The 24785-nt window shown below is 38.6% G+C and overlaps 1 protein-coding gene across 5 annotated transcripts in view; it reads left to right on the top strand.

Annotated features, from left to right (window-relative positions):
- Window positions 1-24785, top strand: part of MRE11 (MRE11 homolog, double strand break repair nuclease) — a 78261-nt gene that overhangs the window by 38134 nt on the left and 15342 nt on the right. For all 5 annotated transcript variants that reach the window (XR_009596573.1, XM_012095282.4, XM_012095281.3 and 2 more), the window contains 5 exons: window positions 238-338; window positions 1695-1868; window positions 8162-8224; window positions 17326-17545; window positions 18707-18787. Coding sequence is in view for 4 of the 5 variants with exons in the window: in XM_012095282.4 (XP_011950672.3) it covers window positions 238-338; window positions 1695-1868; window positions 8162-8224; window positions 17326-17545; window positions 18707-18787 (639 nt within the window). In the remaining variant the exon portion in view is untranslated. The remainder of the gene's footprint in view (window positions 1-237; window positions 339-1694; window positions 1869-8161; window positions 8225-17325; window positions 17546-18706; window positions 18788-24785) is intronic.

Raw genomic sequence — 24785 nt, 5'->3', positions numbered from 1 at the left:
CTTAGTTGTGTCTATGGACTGTAGTCTGCCATGGATTACAGTCTATCCGTGGGATTTTTCCAGGTAAGAATAGGGAGTGGGTTGCCATTTCCTTCTCCAGGGGATCTTCCTGACCCAGGGATTGGACCCACGTCTCCTGAAATGGCAGGTGGATTCCTTACCACTGAGTCACCAGGAAGGCCTCATCATTAAAATAGAAACTGTTATTTTTTCTCCTCATGGATGTGTTTTTTCTAGGAGAAGAGATCAACTTTGGCAAATTCATCTCAAAACCCTCAGAAGGAACAACACTAAGGGTTGAAGACCTTGTAAAACAGTATTTTCAAACTGCAGAGAAGGTAATTTCTTAATTACAGTTCTCCATTTGAATTAGTGGTGATCTTATAATAACAGATTTCAATTTAGGATATGTATAATTGACAGTTTAAACAAAATGAATCCTCAGAATGTTTTCATGAAGTAAGTAGGGTGATAATCAGTTACACTCATTTATAGCTATTATATATCAAGAAAAATAACTGCTTAATTAATGTTAGATATTAACACCGCAATTATTGTGTATTATTGTTGTTATCCTTTCTTTTTACCTCTGCTACATAAGTTTGAATCCGGGATTTAATTTTCTTGCATCAGGATGTAATTTCAGAATTGCTTTATTATATAGCCGCAGGATGGTGATGCTACTATTATTATCATAAGTATATGCCATTCTGAGATCCTCTGATTATGTTATCTTCCTGTTGCTGCCGAAATAAATTTAGTGGTTTAAAACAATGTAAACTTAGTGGTTTAAAACAATGTAAATTTATTATTTTAACAATCTTGTAGGTCAGAAATTCACTCTTCTCCGTGGACTAAAATTGAGGTATTAGCAGGACTGTGTTCCTTTTTGGAAGCTGTAGAGTAGAATTAATTTTCTCAGCTTCTCCAGCTTCTAACTGTTCCTACCTTACTTGACTCAAGGCCCCTTCTTCCATCTTCAAAGCAAACAACGATGTTTCTGCCTTGCTGTCTTTCCCCAGATACATCTCTCTGACTCCCTTCTGTGTCCCACTTCTGCTATGAAGGATGCTTGTGATTATACTGAGCCCACCCAGATAGTCCCTGCTCATCTCTGTTTTGTATCCAGCTGATAGCAATCTTAATTCTGGTTGTAACCTTAATTCTCCTTTGCTATGTAACATATTCATGGGTCCCAGAGGTTAGGATGTGACATCTTTAGGGGGGCCACTATTCTGCCCTGGAGAAGGAAATGGCAGCCCACTCCAGTATTCTTTCCTGGGAAATCCCATGGACAGAGGAGTCTGATGGGCTACAGTCCATGGGGTCACAAAGAGTCAGACACAACTAAATGACTAAACAGCAAACAGTTCTGCCTTCCACGCTGGTCAACCTAATCTGATCATCAGTCAGCTCCCATTTCTGCACTCCGTCCCACTCAGGCCTCTCTGTTTTCATAAGCCCTGAACTCTACTCCTGTTTCTTGTTTATACTTTGCTGTTGTTGGCCCGTAATATTTCTAGGCTTAATTACTGTCCTTTGGTTTCTTTTGCTTTGCTTCATTTTTCCTCCAGTAACTAGATAACTTTTTGTCTTTTTCCTTGATTCTGTATTTTTCCTTACTCATATAGAATTGTTTTGTAGGGGAAATACTGTTTTCTGCATCAGAAAATACTATTTTCTGTCTCTTACAGAACGTACAGCTCTCACTTCTAACAGAAAGGGGAATGGGTGAAGCAGTACAAGAATTTGTGGACAAGGAAGAAAAAGATGCCATAGAGGAATTAGTGAAATATCAGTTGGAAAAAACACAGCGATTTCTTAAAGAACGTCATATTGATGCACTAGAAGATAAAATCGATGAAGAGGTGAATAATGTTGGGTGAAAAACCTAATATTTAGATAGTCTCTCCTTAAGAGTTGCTCTGCATTTCTTTCTTGGAAATCACTACTTCTGTGATTTGTTCAGTTTCCTCATCTCTAAAATTGAGATCACGTTATAAAATGTCTAATAAGTGTCTAGAATACAGTCTCAAAAATGATTGATACCTAGTGAATGTTAAGTGCTTTAAAATGAACCTCATAGGACAAAAATGTCTACTTCAATTTTTTAGTAAGTTTTGATTGAGATTTTGAATTTCACTTAGAAAATGCAGTTCCTGTAAGCATAAAAGCAGAGGAAAAACTCTTTAGATTTGACTACATGAAAATTTTGAATGTTTGCATGTCAGATTGTCAAAAAAACAAAATTTTTTGACATAGTACTGACATGGAAAACATACTTGTATGTGGGCAGAATAAGAGGTTAATATTCTTAATATAATGTTAAAAGGCTCTTATGAATCTTAAGAAGATTACTAAACATTTCAATAAAATAATGAACAGAGGACCTGAATAGGTGGTTCACAGAAGAAATACAAATGGCTAATAAGCATATGAAAATGGTATTTAACCTATGATACTCAGAGAAACTCAAATTAATTTTTTATTTGTCAAAGTAGCAATGATTTGTTAAAGATATTTAGTACCCTGCTGGTAGAGTATTGAGTTTGAACAGCTGTACTATAAAGCGTTTTGGCAGTGTATGTCAAGAGGCTTAAGATTTGCCCTTTAATTCAGCCCTAGGAAATTTCCTTAAGACAGTAATGAGACAGAGATTTGAATGAGATGTAATTTATCTCAGTGTTACCTGCAGGGGAGAAATCAGAAATCTTTTGGTAAAATAAATGTTGGCACATAGATACTATAGAATACTATGTGTATGTGCTAAGTTACTTCAGTTGTGTCCGATTCTTTGCAACCCTGTGGACTAGGACTCTCCAGGCTCCTCTGTCCATGGGATACTCCAGGCAAGAGTAGTGGAGTGGGTGTTACCATGCTCACCTCCAGGGGATCTTCCCTATCCAGGAATTGAGCCCATTGGCAGGTGGGTTCTTTACCACTGGTGCCACCTGGGAAGGCCATAGAATACTATGCAACTATTAAAAATTATATTTTAAGAACATGGAAAAGTATTTTCAGTGTTAAGTGGGAAAAGAATTCCAAAGAAGTAAGATTATACACAGTGTGATCCCAATTATTTTTATTTTCTATGTGAGTATATCTATGTGTGTATGTGAAAAAGTGGAAGAAAATATTCCAGATGTTATCAGTGGTTATTTCAAGTAGTAGGATTATAAGGGATCATTTCCTGTGTTTTCCAAATTCCCTCTAAGCAGAAGAACAAAGTATTATTTTTAAAACTCATTCCACTTGACTTGTATTTTTGTGCTTTTAATTATTTAACATAATTCTTTTAAAGCTTAATGATGTCAGCTAGTATACAACCAGTAATATTAAATGCCAGGTACTTTTACAGGGAAGGCAGATAATTCACACTTTAAAACCCCTTACTCTGTGATTCTGGATGTGTTAGGTTTATAAATTTTTAGCATGGGTAGATTTCTCAGTTAAGTGTCGTAAATATAATATGACCATCCCCCACTAAATGTAAAATGCAAAGGTACGAAACTCCCAGGAGATAATGTAGGAGAACCTAGATGACCTTGTGTATGATAATGACTTTTAGATTCAGCAGCAAAAGCATGATTCATTAAAGAAGTAATTGAAAATCTAGACTGCATTAGAATTTAAAACTTTTCCTCTACAAAAGACTGAAAAGAATGAGAAGACAAGCCACAGACTGGGAGAAAATAGTTGCAAAAGAAACATCTGATGAGGGATTATTATCTAAAATATGCAAAAATCTCTAAAAATTCAACAATAAGAAAATATTAAAAATCCAATTAAAAAATGAACCAGAGACCTAGATAGACCAAGATAGACCACTGGCAAGTGAGCATATGAAAAGATGCTCCACATCTCATGTCATTAGGGAAATGAAGCTACTACACACTTATCAGAATGGCCTAATTCCTGAACACCAACAGCACCAAATGCTGGTGAGGACATAGGGCAACAGGGACTCTTACGTTGCTAGTGGGAATGCAGAATGATATAGTCACTTTGGAAGACAGTCGGGCAGTTTCTTATAAAAGTAAATACACTCTTCCCGTGCTCTTCAGCAATCATGCTCCTTGGTCTTTATTTACCAACAGAGGTGAAGACTTATGTCCAAATAAAACCCTGCACATGGTATTTATAGCAGTTTTATTCATAACTGCCAAAATTTGGAAGCAACCAAGATATACTTCAGTAGGGAAATGAATAAGTGAACTGTGAAACATCTAGACAAGAAAGTGTTATTCTGTATTAAAATGAAATGACCTATCAAGCATTTAAAAGACATGGAGGAACCTTAAATGAATATTACCAAGTGAATGAAGCCAATCTGAAAAAGTAACTTGATGTACTGAACATGACTTCTTACTGTGTAACATTCTGGAAAAGGTAAAACTATGGACTTGGTAAAAAGATGTGGTTGGGTGGGGGTGGGGTGAGAGGATGAATAGATTCACAGAGGTTTTTTAGAACAGAGAAACTATGCTGTATCATACTAAAGTGGTGGATTATACATGTATACATATACATTTGTCCAGCCTCATAGAATGCACAGCACCAAGAGTGAGCCTTTAAATTCTGGAGTTTGGGTGATACAGAGTATGGAGTGTGGAGTGTCAGCTGAACAGTTCTGGTGGGGGATGTTGATATTAATAGAGGAGGCTGTGCATGTGTGGGATAGGGTGTATGGGAAATCTAGGTAACTTCCTTTTAATTTTGTTGTGAACCCAAGCTACTCTAAAAAAAATAAATAAATGAAACAAGTCCCCCTCCTCATACTCTACCCTCTGAAAGGACCATCTACACCTGGAGTGACATCATGACTTTTGACAGAGAGAGAGAGAGAGTGTGTGTGTGTGTGTCTGTGTGTGTATAGCATGGGGGCTAAGCGTATGGACTTCACACTGGATGACCTTACTTGCTATGGAACTGTCAGTGGGCTATTTTAATATCTCTGCCTCATCTATGAAATAGGGATAATAGAACTACCATCAAAGTTGTGAGGATTAAAAGAATACATGTAAGTCCTCAGTATACTGGCACATAATGCCTGCTCTGTATTTTTTCCTTGATTCTCATTTCTCATCTGTGAATGACTCATTGCTTTTGGTATATCATATGCTACCTGGAATACTATTACATGCTATGGCATCTTTTAAAAAACAATTATTTTTCCTATATTTTCCCCCTTTTACTGAATCATAACATACATGCTGCTATTTAACAAAACTCTGGTGCCTAGATCTTATTTCCCTTTAGCTCTTACTCTGCTTCTTTGTTCATTTTTCACAGCAGAATTTTTTTCTATATTTGCTGCTCAGAATCTTTTCCTTCATTTTTCTCTTAAACCTATTCATTCTGGGGTTTTGACCCCATCTTTCTAGTGAATTTACTCTGGTCAAAGTACCAGTGACCTCCAGTGCTAAATTCACTGTCCATTCTCCATCTTAAATCTCACTTGACCACTTCTTAATGCCTTTTTTCCATTGGCTTTTAGGGCTTCACACTCTTCTGGTTGTCTTCCCACCTCATTATCTGTGTCTTCTCAGTCTCAGTCTCTATTGATTCCTCTCGCCTCTCTAACCCGCTTACGTTGGAGTCTCCAGAATTCAGTCCTTTGACCCCTTCTACACATTCCTTTTGTATTCTCATCCAACTTCCTGGCTTTAAATACCAACATCAGTTTGGTGATTACTTTGCAAAAGACTAGCCCAGAACTCTTCTGTCAGCTCAAGTCTTCTGTAGTCAAGAGCCTGCTGAATGTTCCCACTCAGGTGTTCAGGAGACCTTCTCAGCTTCCAGCATTCCCAATCTGAGACACTGATCCTTAGCCCCTAGTCTACCTGTAAGGTTCTAGTGGAAGCACCGTTCTTTCGTTTGCTCAGGCGATCAACCTTGAAGTCTTCCTTGATTCCTCTCTTCATGTCACCTGTATCCTGCCTGGAAATCCTTTAACTCTACCTTCAGAATGTGTACTGTTTGTGACAGAATGTGAATGTTTCTCACCACCTCCGTCACTATCAGTGGTCTAAAGCTTGACCGTTTCTCACCTTATTTGCTCCTGTTGCCTCCAAACTGGTCTCTCTGTTCTGCCAGTGTTTCTTGTCCTCTACCGTTCTATCTTCAGTTCCGCTGTTGGTGGTCCTAAAGTAATTCAGATGAAGTCACTCCGGCCGGAGAAGAGAAACCCCTTACAGTTGTTCCCAAGGCCTTACTGGATCTGGTTTCTGTAACTTCTTCAGCCACTTGTCTGCTCAAGCCCAGCATCCTCCTTGCTGTTTTAAACATACAGTGTTTCTGCCCCGGTACCTTTCCATGTATTCTTTTGATTGGAATGATTTCCCCCAGGTACTTGCGAAGTTCATTCCCTACTTTTTAAAATCCTTGCCACTTTATCACTTTATTACCTTCTCAGTGAGGCCTTCGATGATCACCTGTAGCCTCTCCTTGGCACTCCCTGTCCCTCTTCCTGCATTATTTCTCTGGGAGCACATAAACACCTTTTGCAAAAATTTCACAGGTTCACATACTTGAAAGGACTCCTAAGACTCCACTGAGCATACTCAAGGTTTTTATTTAAAGGCAGCTGGTATAGTTTGGCAAGAGGGAGGAGTATAGGCAGGCATTAGGGGTCTGGAAAATGCCAGGCATCCACTCCTCCTCTCCTTACATGCACACCGTGCACCCAGGACTGGATGCATAGCAAGATATGTGCAGAAGTTGACAGGGTTTTTTTTATGCCCCTCTGGTCACATAAGCCATGCTAACTGCTTATCCAGGTAGGAAACCATCAGTAAATTGACACTGGGAATGCCAAAGGCTCCTCAGAGGTAAGGACAGAGTTTTCCCAGTCTGCTGCTAAGTCACTTCAGTCGTGTCTGACTCTCTGTGACCCCATAGACAGCAGCCCACCAGGCTCCCCCATCCCTGGGATTCTCCAGGCAAGAACACTGTAGTGGGTTGCCATTTCCTTCTCCAGTGCATGAAAGTGAAGTCACTCAGTCATGTCCAACTCTTCGCGACCCCATGGACTGCAGCCTACCAAGCTCCTCCATCCATGGGATTTTCCAGGCAAGAGTACTGGAGTGGGGTGCCATAGCTGATTCCAACTACACCATCCCATACACTTTCTAAAATACAATATAGCTTATTTTGTTTCTGATTTTCTAACACAGACACACGCACACGGTGATTATAATCTCCTTAAGGGCAGACTTTCTGACTCTTGTTCATTGTTGTATTCTCCACTCCTACAGTAGTACCTGGTACTTAGTGGCTTGTAAATATGTGCCGAGTAAATTATTAAATAAATGGAGCATGTCTCCAGCTGCATAACTAAATTGTAAGAGCCTTGTGAGCAGCGACTGGTAACAAAGGAAGCTCTGTATCCTTTGTGGCACCAGGACCAGGATTTGCAATCATTAAACTTTCAGTGGTTGACTGTTAACAAAATAGATCTTCAAGGGCCCACCCATTTGGGACACTATTTAGAGAGCCTCCTGGATGATTGTAGCCAGGAGCCTAAGGATAATTTGTGTAGTGTAATAACTCAAACCTGTTAAAAGAGAGGTTTTTGTTCTTAGCTATTTTACTGAAGTATAACACCCATAGGACATTGCAGGTTCTTCCTCTGTAGTCTGACTGGCTGTTTTTCAATGACGGGCCATTTTGGCAACAGGTAATGTAATTTTGTTTATGGCCAATTTTTCTTAGAGTACATTTCTGAATTTTTAATGTAAGTCACTGGAGGAGGCAATGGCAGCCCACTCCAGTTCTCTTGCCTGGAAAATCCCATGGATGGAGGAGCCTGGTAGGCTGCAGCCCATGGAGTCGGACACGACTGAGTGACTTCGCTTTCACTTTTCACTTTAATGCATTGGAGAAGGAAATGGCAACCCACTCCAGTGTTCTTGCTTGGAGAATCCCAGGCATACCTGGAGCCTGGTGGGCTGCCGTCTATGGGGTCACATAGAGTCGGACACGACTGAAGCGACTTAGCAGCAGCACTGGGAAAATATGACTTCTTTAATCTTTTGTGAAACAAAACTATACTTGAATTTCCAAGTTTTATGTTGAAATGAAAAGCATCTGTTAAGCAGTTTTGTATTTACATAACAGACATGTTTGTGACATATTTGTGAATTTTTCTGTTACAATCCAGGTACGTCGTTTCAGAGAAAGCCGACAAAAGAATACGAATGAAGAAGATGATGAAGTTCGAGAGGTAATTTTGCTGTTAATTCCTTTGCATATGTGTCAGCGTGTTAAATCAGAATAACTAGTAGGTTTACTTAGTCAGGCAGACATCCCTGGTGGCTCAGACGGTAAAGCGTCTGTCTACGATGCGGGTAGACCTAGGTTCGATCCCTGGGTCGGGAAGTTCCCTGGAGAAGGAAAAGGCAACCCACTCCAGTACTCTTGCCTAGAAAATCCCATGGACGGAGGAGCCTGGTGTCCATGGGGTTGCAAAGAGTCGGACATGACTGAGCGACTTTACTTTACTTAGTCAGTCTACAGGATCTTGGTTTGGTGGGTGGGACTGAGTAGGGGTTGCTGATGACAGCTGCCTTTGACTTATTCCAGTTCAACCTACAAATATTCTGGTTGCTGATACTCTCTTTTTAACCTTCTGCTATTGTTGAAAACTTAACTAATTGTTGATACGTGTATGAAGTGGGAGAGCAGGGGGCAGAAATAATAGTTTGAAGAGTTCTTATTAGTCAAAATAATTCCCAACTGCTATTAGAGCTTCTTATCAATATAAGGTAAAACTTTACCCCAGCTGATATTGTTTGCAGCAAAAAAAGAAGAAATTTAGTGTTTTGGTTAGCAGTATCATTAAAGGTAAATACACAGTGTCCACTGGTCTTTCTAAACTGTTGAAATTTGCTTGATTGCCCTCATCACTGTCTTTTCCATCTCTTTGTAGATTAGGAATTTGAGGTTAGCAACTGTTAACTTAAACTTTGGGCCTCTGTCTGGTACTTGGTGAATTCATGATTGAAATTCAAATTAAAATATATTTTCCTATTTTTTAATTGCTGTAAGTGTTGGATGATTGCTGTCTAGTACTTAAAAGTTATTTTATCAATTATTTATTTTGGACTTTTAATTGCTTTCCTTCAGCATTTTCTATAGTACCTGTTATGGGTAGCCATTGTGTTTTTTATTAGGGATATAAACATGAAAAAGATGGCCTGGGTCCCCCACAGAGTCTCAGTTTAGTACATGAGACGGAGATATGCAGAAAGAAAAATTTAATCCTTATGACCAGAAGTTTCATCCTCAGTGAATTCATACAACTGTCCCATTAGTCCATTTTCGTTCCCTAAATATTTCAGAACTGTAGCTGACAGGTGTACTCTTGCCTGTAGAATCCCAGGGACAGGGGAGCCTGGTGGGCTGCCATCTATGGGGTCACACAGAGTCGGACACAACTGAAGTGACTTAGCAGAAGCAGCAGCAGCTGACAGGTGGTGAATTGGAAAGAGCTGGAATTGCTCACAAGGACCACAGCCTTGTCTAACTCAATGAAACTATAAGCCACTCTGTATAGGGCCACTCAAGATAGATGGGTTATGGTGGAGAGTTCTGACAAAACGTGGTCCACTGGAGAATGGCATGGCAAACCACTTCAGCATTCTTCCCTTGAGAATCCTATGAAAAGTACGAAAGGAACAAAGATCTGACACTGAAAGATGTACTCCCCAGGTCCGCAGGTGCCCAATATGTTATTGGAAAAGAGTGGAGAAGTAACTCCAAAAAGAATGAAGAGACGGAGCCAAAGCAAAAACAGCACCCAGTTGTGGATGTGACTGGTGATGGAAATAAACTCTGATGCTGTAAAGAAGAATATTGCATGGGAACCTGGAATGTTAGGTTCATGAATCAAGGTAAACTAGAAGTGGTCAAACGAGATGACAAGAGTGAACATCAGCATTTTAGGAATCGGTGCACTAAAATGGACTGGAATGGGTGAATTTAATTCAGGTGACCGTTATATCTACTACTGTGGGCAAGAATCTGTTAGAAGAAATGGAGTATCCCTTATAGTCCATAAGAGTCTGAAATGAAGTACTTGGGTGCAGTCTCAAAAATGACAGAATGATATCTGTTTGTTTCCAAGCTAAGCCATTCAATAACACAGTAATCCAAGTCTGTGCCCTGATCAGTAATACTGAAGAAGCTGAAGTTGACTGGTTCTATGAAAATATACAAGACCTGTAATATCTAACACCCAAAAAAGATGTCCTTTTCATTTTAAGGGACTGGAATGCAAAAGTAGGAAGTCAAGAGATACCTGGAGAAACAGGCAAGTTTAGCCTTGGAGTACAGAATGAAGCAGGTCAAAGGCTAACAGAGTTTGGCCACAAGAACTCACTTGTCATAGCAAACACCCACTTCCAACAACATAGGAGATGTCTCTACACATGAACTTCACCAGATGGTCAATACCAAAATCAGATTGAGTATATTCTTTGCAGCCAAAGATGTAGAAGCTCTATACAGTCAGCAAAAACAAGACCAGGATCTGATTGTGGCTCAGATTATGAACTCCTTATTGCCAAATTCAGACTTAAATTGAAGAAAGTACTAGACCATTGAGGTATGACCTAAATTAAATCCCTTAGGATTATACAGTGGAAGTGACAAAGATTCAAAGGATTAGATCTCATAGACAGAGTGGCTGAAGAACTGTGGATGGTTTGTGACATTGTACAGGAGGCAGTAATCAAGACCATCCCCAAGAAAAAGAAATGCAAAAAGGCAAAATGGCTGTCTGAGGAGGTCTTACAAATAGCTGAGAAAAGAAGAGAGGCCAAAAGCCAAGGAAAAAAGGAAAGATATACCCATTTGAGTGCAGAGTTCCAAAGAATAGCAAGAAGAGATAAGAAAGCCTTCCTCAGTGATCACTGCAAAGAAATATAGGAAAACAATAGAATGGGAAAGACTAGAGATCACTTCAGGAAAATAGAGATACCAAGGGAACATGTTGTGCAAAGATGGGCACAATTAAGGACGGAAATGGTATGGACCTAACAGAAGCAGAAGATATTAAGAAAAGGTGGCAAGAATACACAGAAGCACTGTATAAAAAATATCTTCATGACCAAGACAACCACGATGGTGTGATCACTCACCAAGAGCCGGACATCCTGGAATGTGAAGTCAACTGGGCCTTAGGAAGCATCACTATGAACAAAGCTAGTGGAGGTGATGGAATTCCAGCTGAGCTAATTTAAATCCTAAAAGTTGATGCTGTGAAAGTGCTGCACTCAATATGCCAGCAAATTTGGAAAACTAGCGGTGGCCACAGGACTCGAAAAGGTCAGTTCATTCCATTCCCAGAGAAAGGAAATGCCAAAGAATGTTATAACTGCTGCACAATTGCACTCATCTGACACGCTTCAAAGTAGTGCTCAAAGTTCTCCAAGCTGGACTTCAACAGTATGTGAACTGTGAACTTTGAGATATGCAAGCTGGATTTAGGAAAGGCAGAGGAACCAAAGATCAAATTGCCAACATCCGTTGGATCATCGAAAAAGCAAGAGAGTTCCAGCAAAACATCTACTTTTGCTTTATTCACAACGCCAATACCTTTGACTGTGTGGATCACAACAAACTGTGGAAAATTCTTAAAGAGATGGGAATACCAGACCACCTTACCTGACTCCTGAGAAATCTGTATGCAGGTCAAGGACCAACAGAACTGGACATGAAACAACAGACTAGTTCTAAATCGGGAAAGGAGTACATCAAGGCTGTATACTGTCACCTGCTTATTTAACTTCTATGCAGAGTACATCATGAGAAATGCTAGACTGGATAAAACACAAGCTGGAATCAAGATTGCCGGGAGAAATATCAATAACCTCAGATATGCAGATGACACCACCCTTATGGCAGAAAGCGAAGAAGAACTAAAGAGCCTCTTGATGAAAGTGAAAGAGGAGAGTAAAAAAGTTGGCTTAAAACTCAATATCCAGAAAACTAAGATCATGGCATCTGGTTCCATCACTTCATCGCAAATAGATGGAGAAGCAATAGAAACAGTGACAGACTTTATTTTGGGGGTGCTCCAGAATCACTGCAGATGGTGACTGCAGCCATGGAATTAAAAAGATGCTTGGTCATTAAAAGCTATGACCAACCTAGACAGCATATTAAAAAGCAGACATTACTTTGCCAAGAAAGATCTGTCTCATCAAAGCAATAGTTTTTCCAGTAGTCGTGTATGGACATGAGAGTTGGAATATAAAGAAAACTGAGCACCAAAGAATTGATGCTTTTGAACTGTGGTGTTGGAGAAGACTCTTGAGAGAGAGTCCCATGGACTGCAAGAAGATTCAACCAGTCTATTTCAAAGGAAATCAGTCCTGAATATTGATTGGAAGGACTGATGCAAAAGGTGAAACTCCAATATTTGGCCACCTGATGTGAAGAACTGGTTCATTTGAAAAGACCCTGATGCTGGGAAAAATTGAAGGTGGAAGGAGAAGGGGACGACAGAGGATGAGATGGTTGGATGGCATCACTGACTCAGTCGACATGAATTTGAGTAAACTCTGGGAGTTGGTGATGGACAGTAAAGTCTGGTGTGCTGTAATCCATGGGGTCACAAAGAGTTGGACACGACTGAATGATACCAAACTGAACTGAACTGATACTATCTAGAACTTGACTAATGAAGTTCGAGGCTTTCCCAAGGTGTAATTCACAGCTTTGTAGAATTATTTAGCTCAGAACATGAATCCCAGTATCATACTTAAATTACTTAAACAGACAAACAGAAGCATTAGTTTTTCCTTTAGAGATTAAAAAACATGCTTTAATGTCTTGTTCACATAGAAAAACTCTCAAGTATTTTCTTTAATTTAGGTTCCTATTTAAATAAAAAGCCAAATATCAGTAGTAAATATTTTAGGCTTTGCTGGCCATCTGTGGTATATGTCACTTTTTTTTTTTTAACAGCCCTTTAAAAATGTTGAAACTGTTCTTAGTCTTATCCAAAGTTCATAGTTGGACTGGCCTCTGATATCTTTCTTATGTTCTATCTGAATTTGATTCAGGGTTGATATCTTTTTTTAAGCTGTAATACCAAGTGCTATTAATGGAGTGAAGAGGCAGCCAGTAGGATGAGAAAAAATATTTGCAAATCATATATCTGATAAAGGATTAATAACCAGAATATATAGAGCTCTAAAATTAAACAAAACAACCTGTTTTAAAAATGGACAGAGGGCTTGCCTAGATATTTCTTTAAAGAAGAGATACATTTAACCACTAAGCACAGAAAATATGCTCAATATCAGTAAACACTAGGGAATTGTGATCAAAACCATTAGATACACTTTGTATCCCTTTGAATGGCTGTTCTCCAAGAAATTAGAAGGTAACAAATAATGGCAAGAAAATGGAGAAATGGGAACCCCTGTGCATTGCTGCTGCTGCTGCTGCTAAGTCACTTCAGTCGTGTCCGACTCTGTGTGACCCCATAGATGGCAGCCCACCAGGCTCCCCTGTCCCTGGGATTCTCCAGGCAAGAACACTGGAGTAGGTTGCTATTTCCTTCTCCAATGCATGAAAGTGAAAAGTGAAAGAAGTCGCTCAGTCATGTCCGACTCTTAGCAACCCCATGGACTGCAGCCCACCAGACTCCTCCATCCATGGGATTTTCCAGGCAAGAGTACTGGAGTACAGTATGATGATTCCTCAGAAGGTTAAACATGGAATTGCTGTATGAGCTTTACAAATCTAAGTGGTGAAAAATTATTTCTTACTGTTGTTTTTAATTCATACTTTTTTTTATTACTAGTAAGTCTGAACAGTTTTTATAAGTTACATTATACGAAACACTTTGTCTTGTTCTTTACATAGAGTATTTTTTTTTTTTTTGCCTAGGTCATTGGCCTTTCTCTAATTGATTTATAAGAGCACTCAGGTGAAAGCGAGTGTTTGTGTAGCAGAGTTAGGCGTTTTTGCCATGTAAGAGAGGTCTCCTTTTGTTCCTGAGGGTTTTTTGTTTGTTTAAGTCTGGAATAGGTAATGAATCAAAAGCTTTTTTGGCATCTGTGAAGATTCGCTTGTGGGGTTCTTCCTCCTGTGTTCTGTTAATATGGTGAATTATATTATTTTCTATTCTATTATTGAAACGTCCTTAGAATCAGTTTAGGAACCCCCTGGTAATGGGTGTACTGGTCTTTCAGTGTGCCCCTGGATTCCTTTTGTTTGCTTTGATATTCATGAGTAAGATACTGTAATTTTTCTCCTGTGCATGCAGTCTTTTGTCAGTTTTCGGTACCATGTTATGCTGGCTGTATAAAAAGAAATTGGCCAGCTTTCTTTCTTAATGCTATTGAAATAGCCATGGAATCATCTGTTCTTTGAAGTTTTGGTAGAATTTACCTGTGAAACTCTCTGGTTGTGGTCATTTTCTGGAGTGTAGATCTTTTAATAATTTTCTCAAAATGTTGTTTGTTAATTAGTCTGTTGAGACTGTCTTGGTTTAGTTGAGGTCATTTATTTTCCAAATTACTTAGAATTGAGCAGAGTGCTTTGTCATAATTCTTTTAATTTTCCTTAGATCTTTTTTCCCCCTCCATTCTCATTTCTTTGCTTTAATTTAACAATTCATTTTTAAAGTAGTTTCATCTGTTCTGATATTCAGTATTTTTATTATAATTTTCTAGATATTCTGTACTTTTTGTTTTATTTTGCAATATGAAGTCAGGGTATTTTATTTTTTAATTTTATTGCACTGTGATGAGAAAGTATGATATTCTTTTTTTCTATTTAGAATTGATCTTTTTTTTAGCATCCCATTGTATATTAGTTGAACCATTTCATGGGGTCTTGAAAAGAAGTATATTATTTATTTTCAGAGTACAGTGTTCAACATGTATCAGTTACATCTACCTTAGTATGTAATTTAGGTCTTTAGTACATTTTTTAATGTACTGTTATTTATGGTAGTTTTATTCTATAAAATCGGTACAAACACTGAGTGAGTATTTAACTTACTGCTTCAAGAAGATATACAAGAATAGGCTCTTGCCAGCCACTGGTTACAAAATCTTTGCTAATTGATTAATGCAGTACCTTTTCCGTGTGTGTTTCTGTTTGAGGACACCTTATTCAGTATATGTCATTGATTCGTTAACATTGAACTTGTGGCCAATAGCCCTATAACTCATGCCTGAATGACGCTTATCTGACAAGTGTATTTCCTACACAAGGCATGTCTTAGCTTCCTGCACTTAGGGACAGTAAACAATACTTCAGCAGTACAACGGGGGCGGGGGGGGGGGAGCATTTTAAAAGTAAAATCACCATCCAAAAGCACAAAATTGTGAACAACATGGCATTACATGTGTTCCAAAAAGGACACTCATTTACAAGTATGAGAGCTGAAACCAGAAGGCTGAGTGTCACATTGTTTGACATCATCTGGGAATGTGTGCTTCGGGCAATTAAAAATTTTCACCACTCTGCACATGCCCATCAATGACCACAAAAACATCAGGAGTATTGTTTGGGGCTTATAAAAACATTTTGGCAAGTAGGTGAATTTGCATATATGGGATGTGAAAATTATGAGGATTGGCCATACTTTATCTGGGACAAGAAAGATGAATTGAAATCTTTACAGTTTTTTTCTTTATGTTTTTTGTTGTATTCCCTGAAGTTTTTTCTTTTTGAGTTGTCATGCCATGTTGAGTGCTGGTAGTGAGTTAGCTGTTCCACTCCAGCAAGTGCCTCATCGTAAAGCTTGGTTCCCTCCCACCACCACTTCACTCCTGCTTCTGCCCTGCCTGCTTTGTTCTCATCTCCTCAGTTAGCCCTGTCTGTCCATAGCTGCCTGTTTTTAGACCCAGAACTTGTCATTCTAAGCAAGAGAGACTGTTGTCATGGTCTCTTGGGAGGGATAGATCAATTTTGGAGCTCTCTACACTGTCTGAAACTCTTCAACCTTCTCCCTTAGCCAGGCCAGATATTCACTCTCCTACCCATTAACTCTTCCTCCTAGGCTTTGTGTTTTGTGGGTAGAACATTTTTCTAATTTCATTGAAAACATTTAAAAAAATTTTTGTTCTTCTTGTTACATTTTGATAGATTAAAGGAAGAGATCAGAGCAGCATTTCTCTTTTTGTTTTTAATCAGGAAATCTATAGTCACTTCAGAGTTATTCAGGATAGTTGATTAAGTCTCAAACTGGTTTTTTTTAGACAGTTTCTTTCTAAGTTAAAATTTATGAAATTAAAATCTTGATCCTAAAGGTTTTTATCCTTTTCCAGGCTTTCAGTTGTTTTGTTCTACTTAACTCTTTTTATATATATTTGTAAGGAATTATTGCTTTTGTCTTTCTGATTATAAAAGTCATATGTTAAAAAATGTATATTGTAGCAAATTTGTAATATTCAGTAATAATGAAGAAAAGAAAAGCACCCTAAAATGTCATCACTCAGAAATAGAAGCTATTTTTTGTGAGGTTTTTTCTTGTTATTATTTATCAATAGCCCATTGTATAGAGAAGTTCAAATGATGACAGTCTCTTACAAATGGTGGTGTTGAATTAGGTATGCATGCACATGTACTAAGTCGGTTCCATCGTGTCCAACTCTTTGCAACTCTATGGACTGTAACCCACCAGGTACCTCTGTCCTTGGGATTTTCTCCTCTTGTTTTCCTGACAAGAGGAGGTTGTCAGGCCCTCCTCCAGGGGATCATCCCAACCCAGGGATTGAACTCGTCTCTTCTGTCTCCTGCATTGGCAGGCAGGTTCTTTACCACTGGCACCACCTGGGAAGCCTATTGAATTAGGGTTGATTGCTAACTCCTGCCAGAATTGCCATTCCTCCCAGTTCTGAAACTTCTGATTTTGTGAAATTTTGTTCTCCTTAGTATACCTTTTAAAAGGTCTCCTTTAATAGGTAGTATTGCAAATCGATCTGGCAAATCACAGGCATTGAATTTGATTGCTGGTGGAGAAGGCTTCTCTTGTATTGCATTTTTTAGTGTGACTGAGGAAAAGGGGGCGGCAGAGGATGAGATGGTTGGATGGCATCACTGATTCAATCAACCTGAGTTTGAGTGAACTCCGGGAGATAGTGAAGGACAGAGAAGCCTGGCACGTTGCAGCCCATGGGGTTGCAGAGTTGGACACAACTGAGTGATTGAACAACAACAATAACAGCATAATTAGTGAAAAATAATAGTTTAGACAGTTTGGCAATATGAGATGTTCACCAGAGTGACCAGATTAATGAGTTGGGAGGATGCTGCATTGTCCAGTAACATGTGCTTTCCTCTTATCATCCCTGTCAGGCCATGAGTAGGGCCAGAGCCCTCAGATCTCAGTCAGAGGATGCTGCTTCCGCCTTGACTGCTGAAGACCTTATGAGTATAGATTTGGCAGAACAGATGGCTGATGACTCTGACGATAGCAACATAGCGGCAGCCAACAAAGGAAGAGGCCGAGGAAGAGGCCAAAGAGGAGGAAGAGGGCAGAGTTCAGTGTCGAGAAGGGGGTCACAGAGAGGAAGAGGTTAGGAAGAGTACTGTCTTCCCTACACATTCACACTTGGCAGTTGTTCAGAAAATTCAGGATTGTGTTCCCATTGGCAGAATTGAGTTACACAGTCCTTCAAAAATTTATCTTTATAATGTGCTGAGACAGGCTTTAATGTAGTTCTGACATACACATTTCACTTAAATATTGAATAGCCACATGACATAAAGTTTTTAATATATATATATATATTTTTTTTTACATAATAAAAGAGTTTAATACCTACTCTCCTATTTTTTAAAAGAATTTCACTGTGTTTGGGGATTTTCCTGAAGATCCCGTGGTTAGGACTTGAGCTTTCACTGCTGAGGGTGTGGGTTGAATCCCTAGTCAGGGAATTAAGATCCCTCAAGTCTCACTGTGTAGTGAGAGCCAAAAAAAAAGAAAAGAAAAAAGTTTCACAGTTTTTCTTACACATTGGGTGTATTTAATCAATACATTTACTGTCACATATACAGAGTAATAGTGAATGAAACACTTAAGGAAAATGATTAGCTAAGGCCCACTGACAGTAGGAATAAAACTCCAGATGATAAAAATTATTTTTGTTAGTGTCATAAGATACAAATGCCCACATTATCATGAAATGGCTTTATAAAATTTGTTTACAAAGAAAAACTGCCCTCAAACAGTTTGATTTCTTAATGTTAGTTAACATTAATTACCATCATTGTGTTTAATGTGACACTTTTGTCATTGAATAGTCCAAATAATAAAAGCTTTCACCCAGTGACTTCCTGATGAAGTATAAAAATCCCTAGGAATATTTAAAAATTATTTTTATTAAATATTTACCTATAGGAATTTTAAACTGGTTAAAATGGGTAGTACTTTAGTTAAAAATCTCCAAGGAGAAAAGTCTCCATATTCTATTGATGATTATTTTATTACCCTTGCATTTATAAATATTTTCCTTATATTTTAAATGGAATAATATGAACTAGATGTGGCCTAAGTATGGTCTTAGAAAATTGACTGATCAGACTCTAGATGTTTCTTCTTATATATATATATATGTATATATTTGGCATTTTACACATAAACTGTTTTGAGATAACTTTTTTAAGATTTCATTTTGATTTTATTTTTTTAGCTACTGATAGACTGTATATTAACTGCTCAATATTCTAACTGCAGGCACTAGTCTGGAGATTTCTACTCAAGGCAGAGGTTCAAAGGCCACTACATCAACGTCTAGAAATATGTCTATTATAGATGGTGAGTATAGACTACAAGTGATCATCTTGCAGTTATTTACAAATTCCAATGCAAGAAGACCCAGGAAACCCCATGAATAAGTCTTACTGGTTTGTGTTGTCGTCACTGGGGAGTCAAAAGAGTTATTGGAATCACAGGATAAATTATATTAATTTAAAAGACCTTTGCCATTCAGGGGAGCTGTTGAAGAAGGTGAGCTCTAACATGTAATTTTTTATAATATCTGATATTAGATCTGATGATTTCCCTTTAATAGAGGGATCACTGAGACATAGAAAAGGCAGTTGGTCAGTGTATCAACAGTGATTGAGACAAGGAACTGCTTCTTAACATACTGTTAACTTGCTTTTCTCATGCTGCTTTTGTCCATCTCTACTGTTAATATAGTCATGTGAGCTGCATTCAAGGGAAACTACAGTCAGAATTCTATGCATTGATTTTGTGTATGTGTTGTGTCTGAAAGCTAGCCTCAAACTAACGGAACCAATTTTTTATGAACTGTTTAGATAATAATGTATAAAAATTTAATAACCTATTTTTAATATTATAGTTTATGAGATCAGCAGAAATTATAAGTCAGATTTGTGAAAATATATGTTAAAATAGGTGATTTTTTTTCTCCTTTCAATTGAGAGTATATGTATTGTATTTATATTATCTTATTATTAGAGATTAATTTTTGACAGATTGGAGAGTTGGATTAAATCTACAAGATGAAATTTATAAAGGGTAAATACATGCTGTGTATATGTCCAAGAGGATGGCTACACAGAGAGAGTTCTGAGAAGTATGTGATATTAGCAGGAAACCAAGTAAGAAAGACTTAGGTCACTACGGTTGTGCAAAGGTTAATCTAACTGTTTCAGTCTGATGGTGCCTGAAATGCTGTTGCTGAGCCATGAAAGACCACCAGGATTCTTGCTCTTCAGAGGAGAGAAATTCAATCTGGGGCCAGTGACAAGGCTCAGTCACTCAGAGATTTTGTGTGATAAAGTTTTATTAAAGTATAAAAGAGATAGAGAAGGCTTATGGACATAGCCATCAGAAGTGGGAGGAAAGAGTGCCTCCCTGCTAGCCTTTAGCTGGATGTTGTATAGCTACTAGCAAGCTGCTAGTTGGAGAAAGGAAATATCTCAAAACTCACAGCATGCATTTTGACATAACATTGGCACAAGGTGAGTCATCCTGGGCCATAAAGCCATTGACATGAATCTTGAAGAAAGGCAGGTTTCCAAGCAAATACATAGTTTCATTAACATAGATTAGGAGAACAATTGTATGAGTAAAACATACTGGTTCGTTGGGCCATTATCAGTTCTGAGTCTCTTAAGGAACTGACTTGAAGAAAGACATAGTTCATTAACATAGCTTAAGAAAAGTATTTCCATAAGGAAAACACATTGGTTAGCTCAAGGTTTGAGAAAAGTTAAGTTCGGGTGGAACCAAGTGTCATCATGGAAACACAGAATTTTAAAAGAAACCTTTTAATTTTGTATAGAGAAGGAAAAAAATCTGATACTTGTAGTTTGTTTCCTCCTGCCGCTTAAGAGAGAGAAAATCGTCTGACACTTGCAGCCTATTTCCTCCATTTGGAGACCCCTAGCCTTCCCGTCTGTTACCCTCTCAGTGCCTAAAGCAGTGTTTATAAAAGCAGTGCCTCTCTACAGCAAGGATGTTCTCTCTCTGAGCTGATTGGATGTATCATGTCAAGAATACTGTGCTCATCTTTGGAACCATATTTCAAGAAGGATATCAGCTTTATATGATCATTCAGAAGAGAAACCATATAATATAAAAAAATCTCTTAGAAGGAACTTAGGATAGCTAACCTGGGAAAAATTGAAATCTTCACATTAATGAAGTTCTATCATGTCAAAGATCGAATAGATGTGATTTGCACAGTCCTAAAGACAGTGGTTTTAAATCTGTTTTAAGTTATAGATTCTGCAAGCTACATATCCTGTCTTTAAATAAGTACTCATACAATTATATTCCATTTCATAGGGTTCAAGGATCCCCTAGAAGCCCATCCATGGGCTCTAGGTTAAGGACTGCTCCCCAGTGATGACAGATGGGAAAAGCTAATCACACACAGATTTAAGTTTCAGTTCAGTTCAGTCGCTCAGTCGTGTCCGACTCTTTGCGACCCCATGAATCGCAGCATGCCAGGCCTCCCTGTCCATCACCAACTCCCATCGAGTCAATGATGCCATCCAGCCATCTCATCCTCTGTCGTCCCCTTCTCCTCCTGCCCCCAATCCCTCCCAGCATCAGAGTCTTTTCCAGTGAGTCAACTCTTCACATGAGGTGGCCAAAGTACTGGAGTTTCAGCTTTAGCGTCATTCCTTCCAAAGAAATCCCCGGGCTGATCTCCTTCAGAATGGACTGGTTGGATCTCCTTGCAGTCCAAGGGACTCTCAAGAGTCTTCTGTAACATCACACCTCAAAAGCATCAATTCTTCACCTCTCAGCCTTCTTCACAGTCCAACTCTCACCTCTATACATGACCACAGGAAAAACCATAGCCTTGACTAGACGGACCTTAGTCGGCAAAGTAATGTCTCTGCTTGAGACTGGAAGACTTAAAAACAGTTTCACGTACTCCCTCTTTTATAGACGAGGGAATTGAACTAAATATTTTGCTTTAGGTTGATAAAACCACTGATAGTACTAATTTATGAGACAATTGCTAATTGTTTGCAACTATAATTACTGATATTTATGAGACAATTACTGGATGCCTGTCAACAGCTCAGTGGAAAGTGGAAGTTTTAGTTGCTCAGTCATGTCTGACTGTTTGCTACCCCATGGCCTATTTATATAGCTCACCAGATTCTTCTGTCCATGAGATTTCCCAGGCAAGGATACTGGAGTGGGTAGCCATTTCTCCAGGGGATCTTCCGGGCTTAGTGATCAAACCCGGGTCTCCTGCTTTGCAGGCAGACTCTTTAGCATCTGCTCAGTAGGGTTGGTACTTACATTTTCTCTGTTTTATAGAAAAGATAACCAAGGCTTTGAAAAGATAGGCAGTTTATCTAAGGTCTCACAGCTGGTAAATTCTGGAGCTTGAATTGATCCCCCACATTCTCTGGCCTTCAGGATAAGTAGTTAAGCAGTATACTAGTTTCCAGAGTGAGATAAAATTAGAGCTTGAGCTAATTGGTTGATTTAGCTAATTGGTTCTCGGTAGTCTTTGCATTATACAAAATAGCCTGTTAATCAACCCAAACATGGAGTAAGCCACCTCAGAAGGAAATGACCTGTGAGTCCATCAGAGGAAGTTTTTCAGTATTTTTTGGATGACGGATGACTTTGGAGAAAAGATAATGACATCAGATCTATTAAATGATTCTTAAAGAACCTTCTTATCAGAAGTTCTGCTGCTATATTTTTATTCAAGAATTATTCAATATTTTCATAGAGCCAGCTGAAATCCATTTGACTTCATAAGTATATTGTCTCTGTTGCCATTTAGAAAATGGCATCTAGAAAGATATTGAGACATTCTTAGCAGGTCTAAAAAGCAGAGAAGGGGAAAGGAAGTGAAAAAAAAAAAAGCACTATAAAGAATCTGGGCTGAGTTCAACATATGAAAAGTTCTGTAACTTTAGATAAGTCACTCTCCTAGTCTGTTCACAGGTAAATTGGGACTAATCTTGCCAAATTGGATTATTCTGAAGATTAAAAGCAAAAAACCTGGGAATTTGCTGGCGGTCCACTGGCCCAGGTTCAGTCCATGGTTGGGGAAGTACGATCCTGCAAGCCAGATGATAGGGTGTCCCCCCAACTCCCCAAAGGCTGGCACATAGTAGGCTTTTGTGAAATGTTAATGTTAAAAAAGAGAGAGCTATTGAAAAAAAGAGGGAGTCAGGAAAGGAACAAGAATAAAATATGACCACTTCCTTGTTAAGCCACCAAAATTTGGTTAATGTGCAACACAGAGGCATGGACATTGTAAATTACCTGCCTTTATCTGAGCCCAAACTGAGTTTTTTTATCATGACTTTGTTCAGTTTTTTGTTTGTTTGCTTGTTTTTTAAATTAATTTTTTACTTTTGGCTGCACTGGGGCTTCATTGCCATGCACCAGCTTTTTCAGTTGCAGTGAGCAGACTTCTTGAGGTGGCTTTTCTTGTTGCAGAGGACAGGCTCTAGGGCCTGTAGGCTCAGTAATTGTGGTGCATGGGTTTAGTTGCTTCATGGCATGTGGGATCTTCCTGGATCAGGGATGAAACCCGCATCCCCTGCATTGGCAGGCAAATTCTTAACTACTGGACCATCCAAAAAGTCCAGGCTTTATTGTTTTATGTGAAGATTTCCCTGACACCAGTGGACAGAATTAATCACTCAAACTGAGTCTTCATGTTTCTACTGGTCTTGTTAAGAAATCAGCTGTTAGTGTATCTTGTTGCTTTTCTTTTAAAGTAGTACATTTTTCCTCCAGCTAGCTGTCTTTGGTGGTCCCCACTTTCACTATGATGAATTTAGATGTTCAATTCTTTTTTTATCCTGCTTAGAATTTATTCAGCTTCATGAAACTGTGAATTGGTGTGTTTTATCAATTCTAGTAATCCTTTGCCGTTGTCCCTTCAGATACTACCTCTATTCTGTTCTTATTCTTCTAAGATTTCAGTTAAGTAAATATAACCTATTCACTCTGTCCTCCCACTGAAGAGTAGTACTAACTTCCCAGAGTAATTAAAAGGGTTAACTGAACTATGCATATCCATTACTGAGCATAGCACTTGATAAGAATCCAGTCAGTGATTGCTCTTGTTATTAATAGTATTTGTGGCAGTGTTTACAATAAACTTATGAAAATGGATCTTCCATAAATTAGTCTAAATTTGTCTTTTATACAGTTGATTTGGCTCAGTGGTTTTACATTTAACTGGTTACATCCAACATTGGGCCTTTTTTTGAAAAATAAAACTGACTTTTTAATACAGTCTGTGACATAATAGCCATGGAGTACTATAGTTGCTGTAACTTTGGGACAAAAGCAACTTTAAAACTATAGCTTCTGTGTTTGTATTCTGAATGGAGGAATGAAGAAATAAAGGTTCAATTCTATTATAACAAAGTACATGGAATGTAGAGGTTTGTTACTGCATTGGAGTTTTATTGGGACATGTATTATTAGATATTACATTTATAGCCAGCAGCAGTTGTGAATAAGAGTTGATAGCCCACATTTTTTCCACAGAAGTTTGTCTGCAAAGGGTAGTGACTAAGTAAATAAAAGAGCCTCTGTCTTTGCATTTAATTTACCATGGCTACCATTGGTGCTACTCCATCTACTGTTACTAGCAACATCATTTGAATACCTACTCCTGTAGTCACTTGCCAAAACAATTACATTAACTACCTCTATTTATCCTTTCGACAATTTTCAGCATGAAGTATTATTAACACTGTTTTATAGGTGGGGAAACTGAGACTTGAAGAAGCCAAGAACTTGGCCACAGTCACCCAGCTAGAGAGTCCACCTAGGTCTAACTCCAAAACCAGAGCTTTTAGCCCCTAGTACAGTATGCATTGCCTTCCTAATAGAACCCAGTGCTTAATCTTCTGATAATGTTCATTTATCACGCAAACATTTATTGGGGATAGAAAGAAAGGAAGGCTCTTGTTTCTTCTTCAAGGAGCTGAGAGTTTGACAAGTCCATTAGTGAATAGTAGTTGAGCAGAAATATTTTTTTGGAAGAGTTGCAGTCACTAGCTCTTTCATTCAGTTGCCCTGTCCAGCCTTTGAGTAGAGTAGGATGTGAGGCCAGTAATAGAGTAGGTGGGTAAGAACTCTGCTTTTGTCTTTCCTCTCCCCTCTTAGCTAGACATGCCAAGACTGGGGGTGGAAAAAAGGAGTAAATGGTAGCTTAGGGCTAGGTGGAAAGATTCCTGAGTTTTCTTACTAGGAGAATTTTGGACTTTGTGGGGTTGTTTGAGCATTTGACTTCTTTAAATCCTCTGTCTTTTTATCTCCTCTTGCCGTGTTGTTT

The sequence above is a fragment of the Ovis aries genome, chromosome 15, assembly GCF_016772045.2.
Source record: "Ovis aries strain OAR_USU_Benz2616 breed Rambouillet chromosome 15, ARS-UI_Ramb_v3.0, whole genome shotgun sequence".
Classification (NCBI taxonomy): Eukaryota; Metazoa; Chordata; class Mammalia; order Artiodactyla; family Bovidae; genus Ovis; species Ovis aries.
The sequence above is the reverse complement of the archived record's forward strand: the minus strand, read 5'-3'. Positions and strand labels throughout refer to the sequence as shown.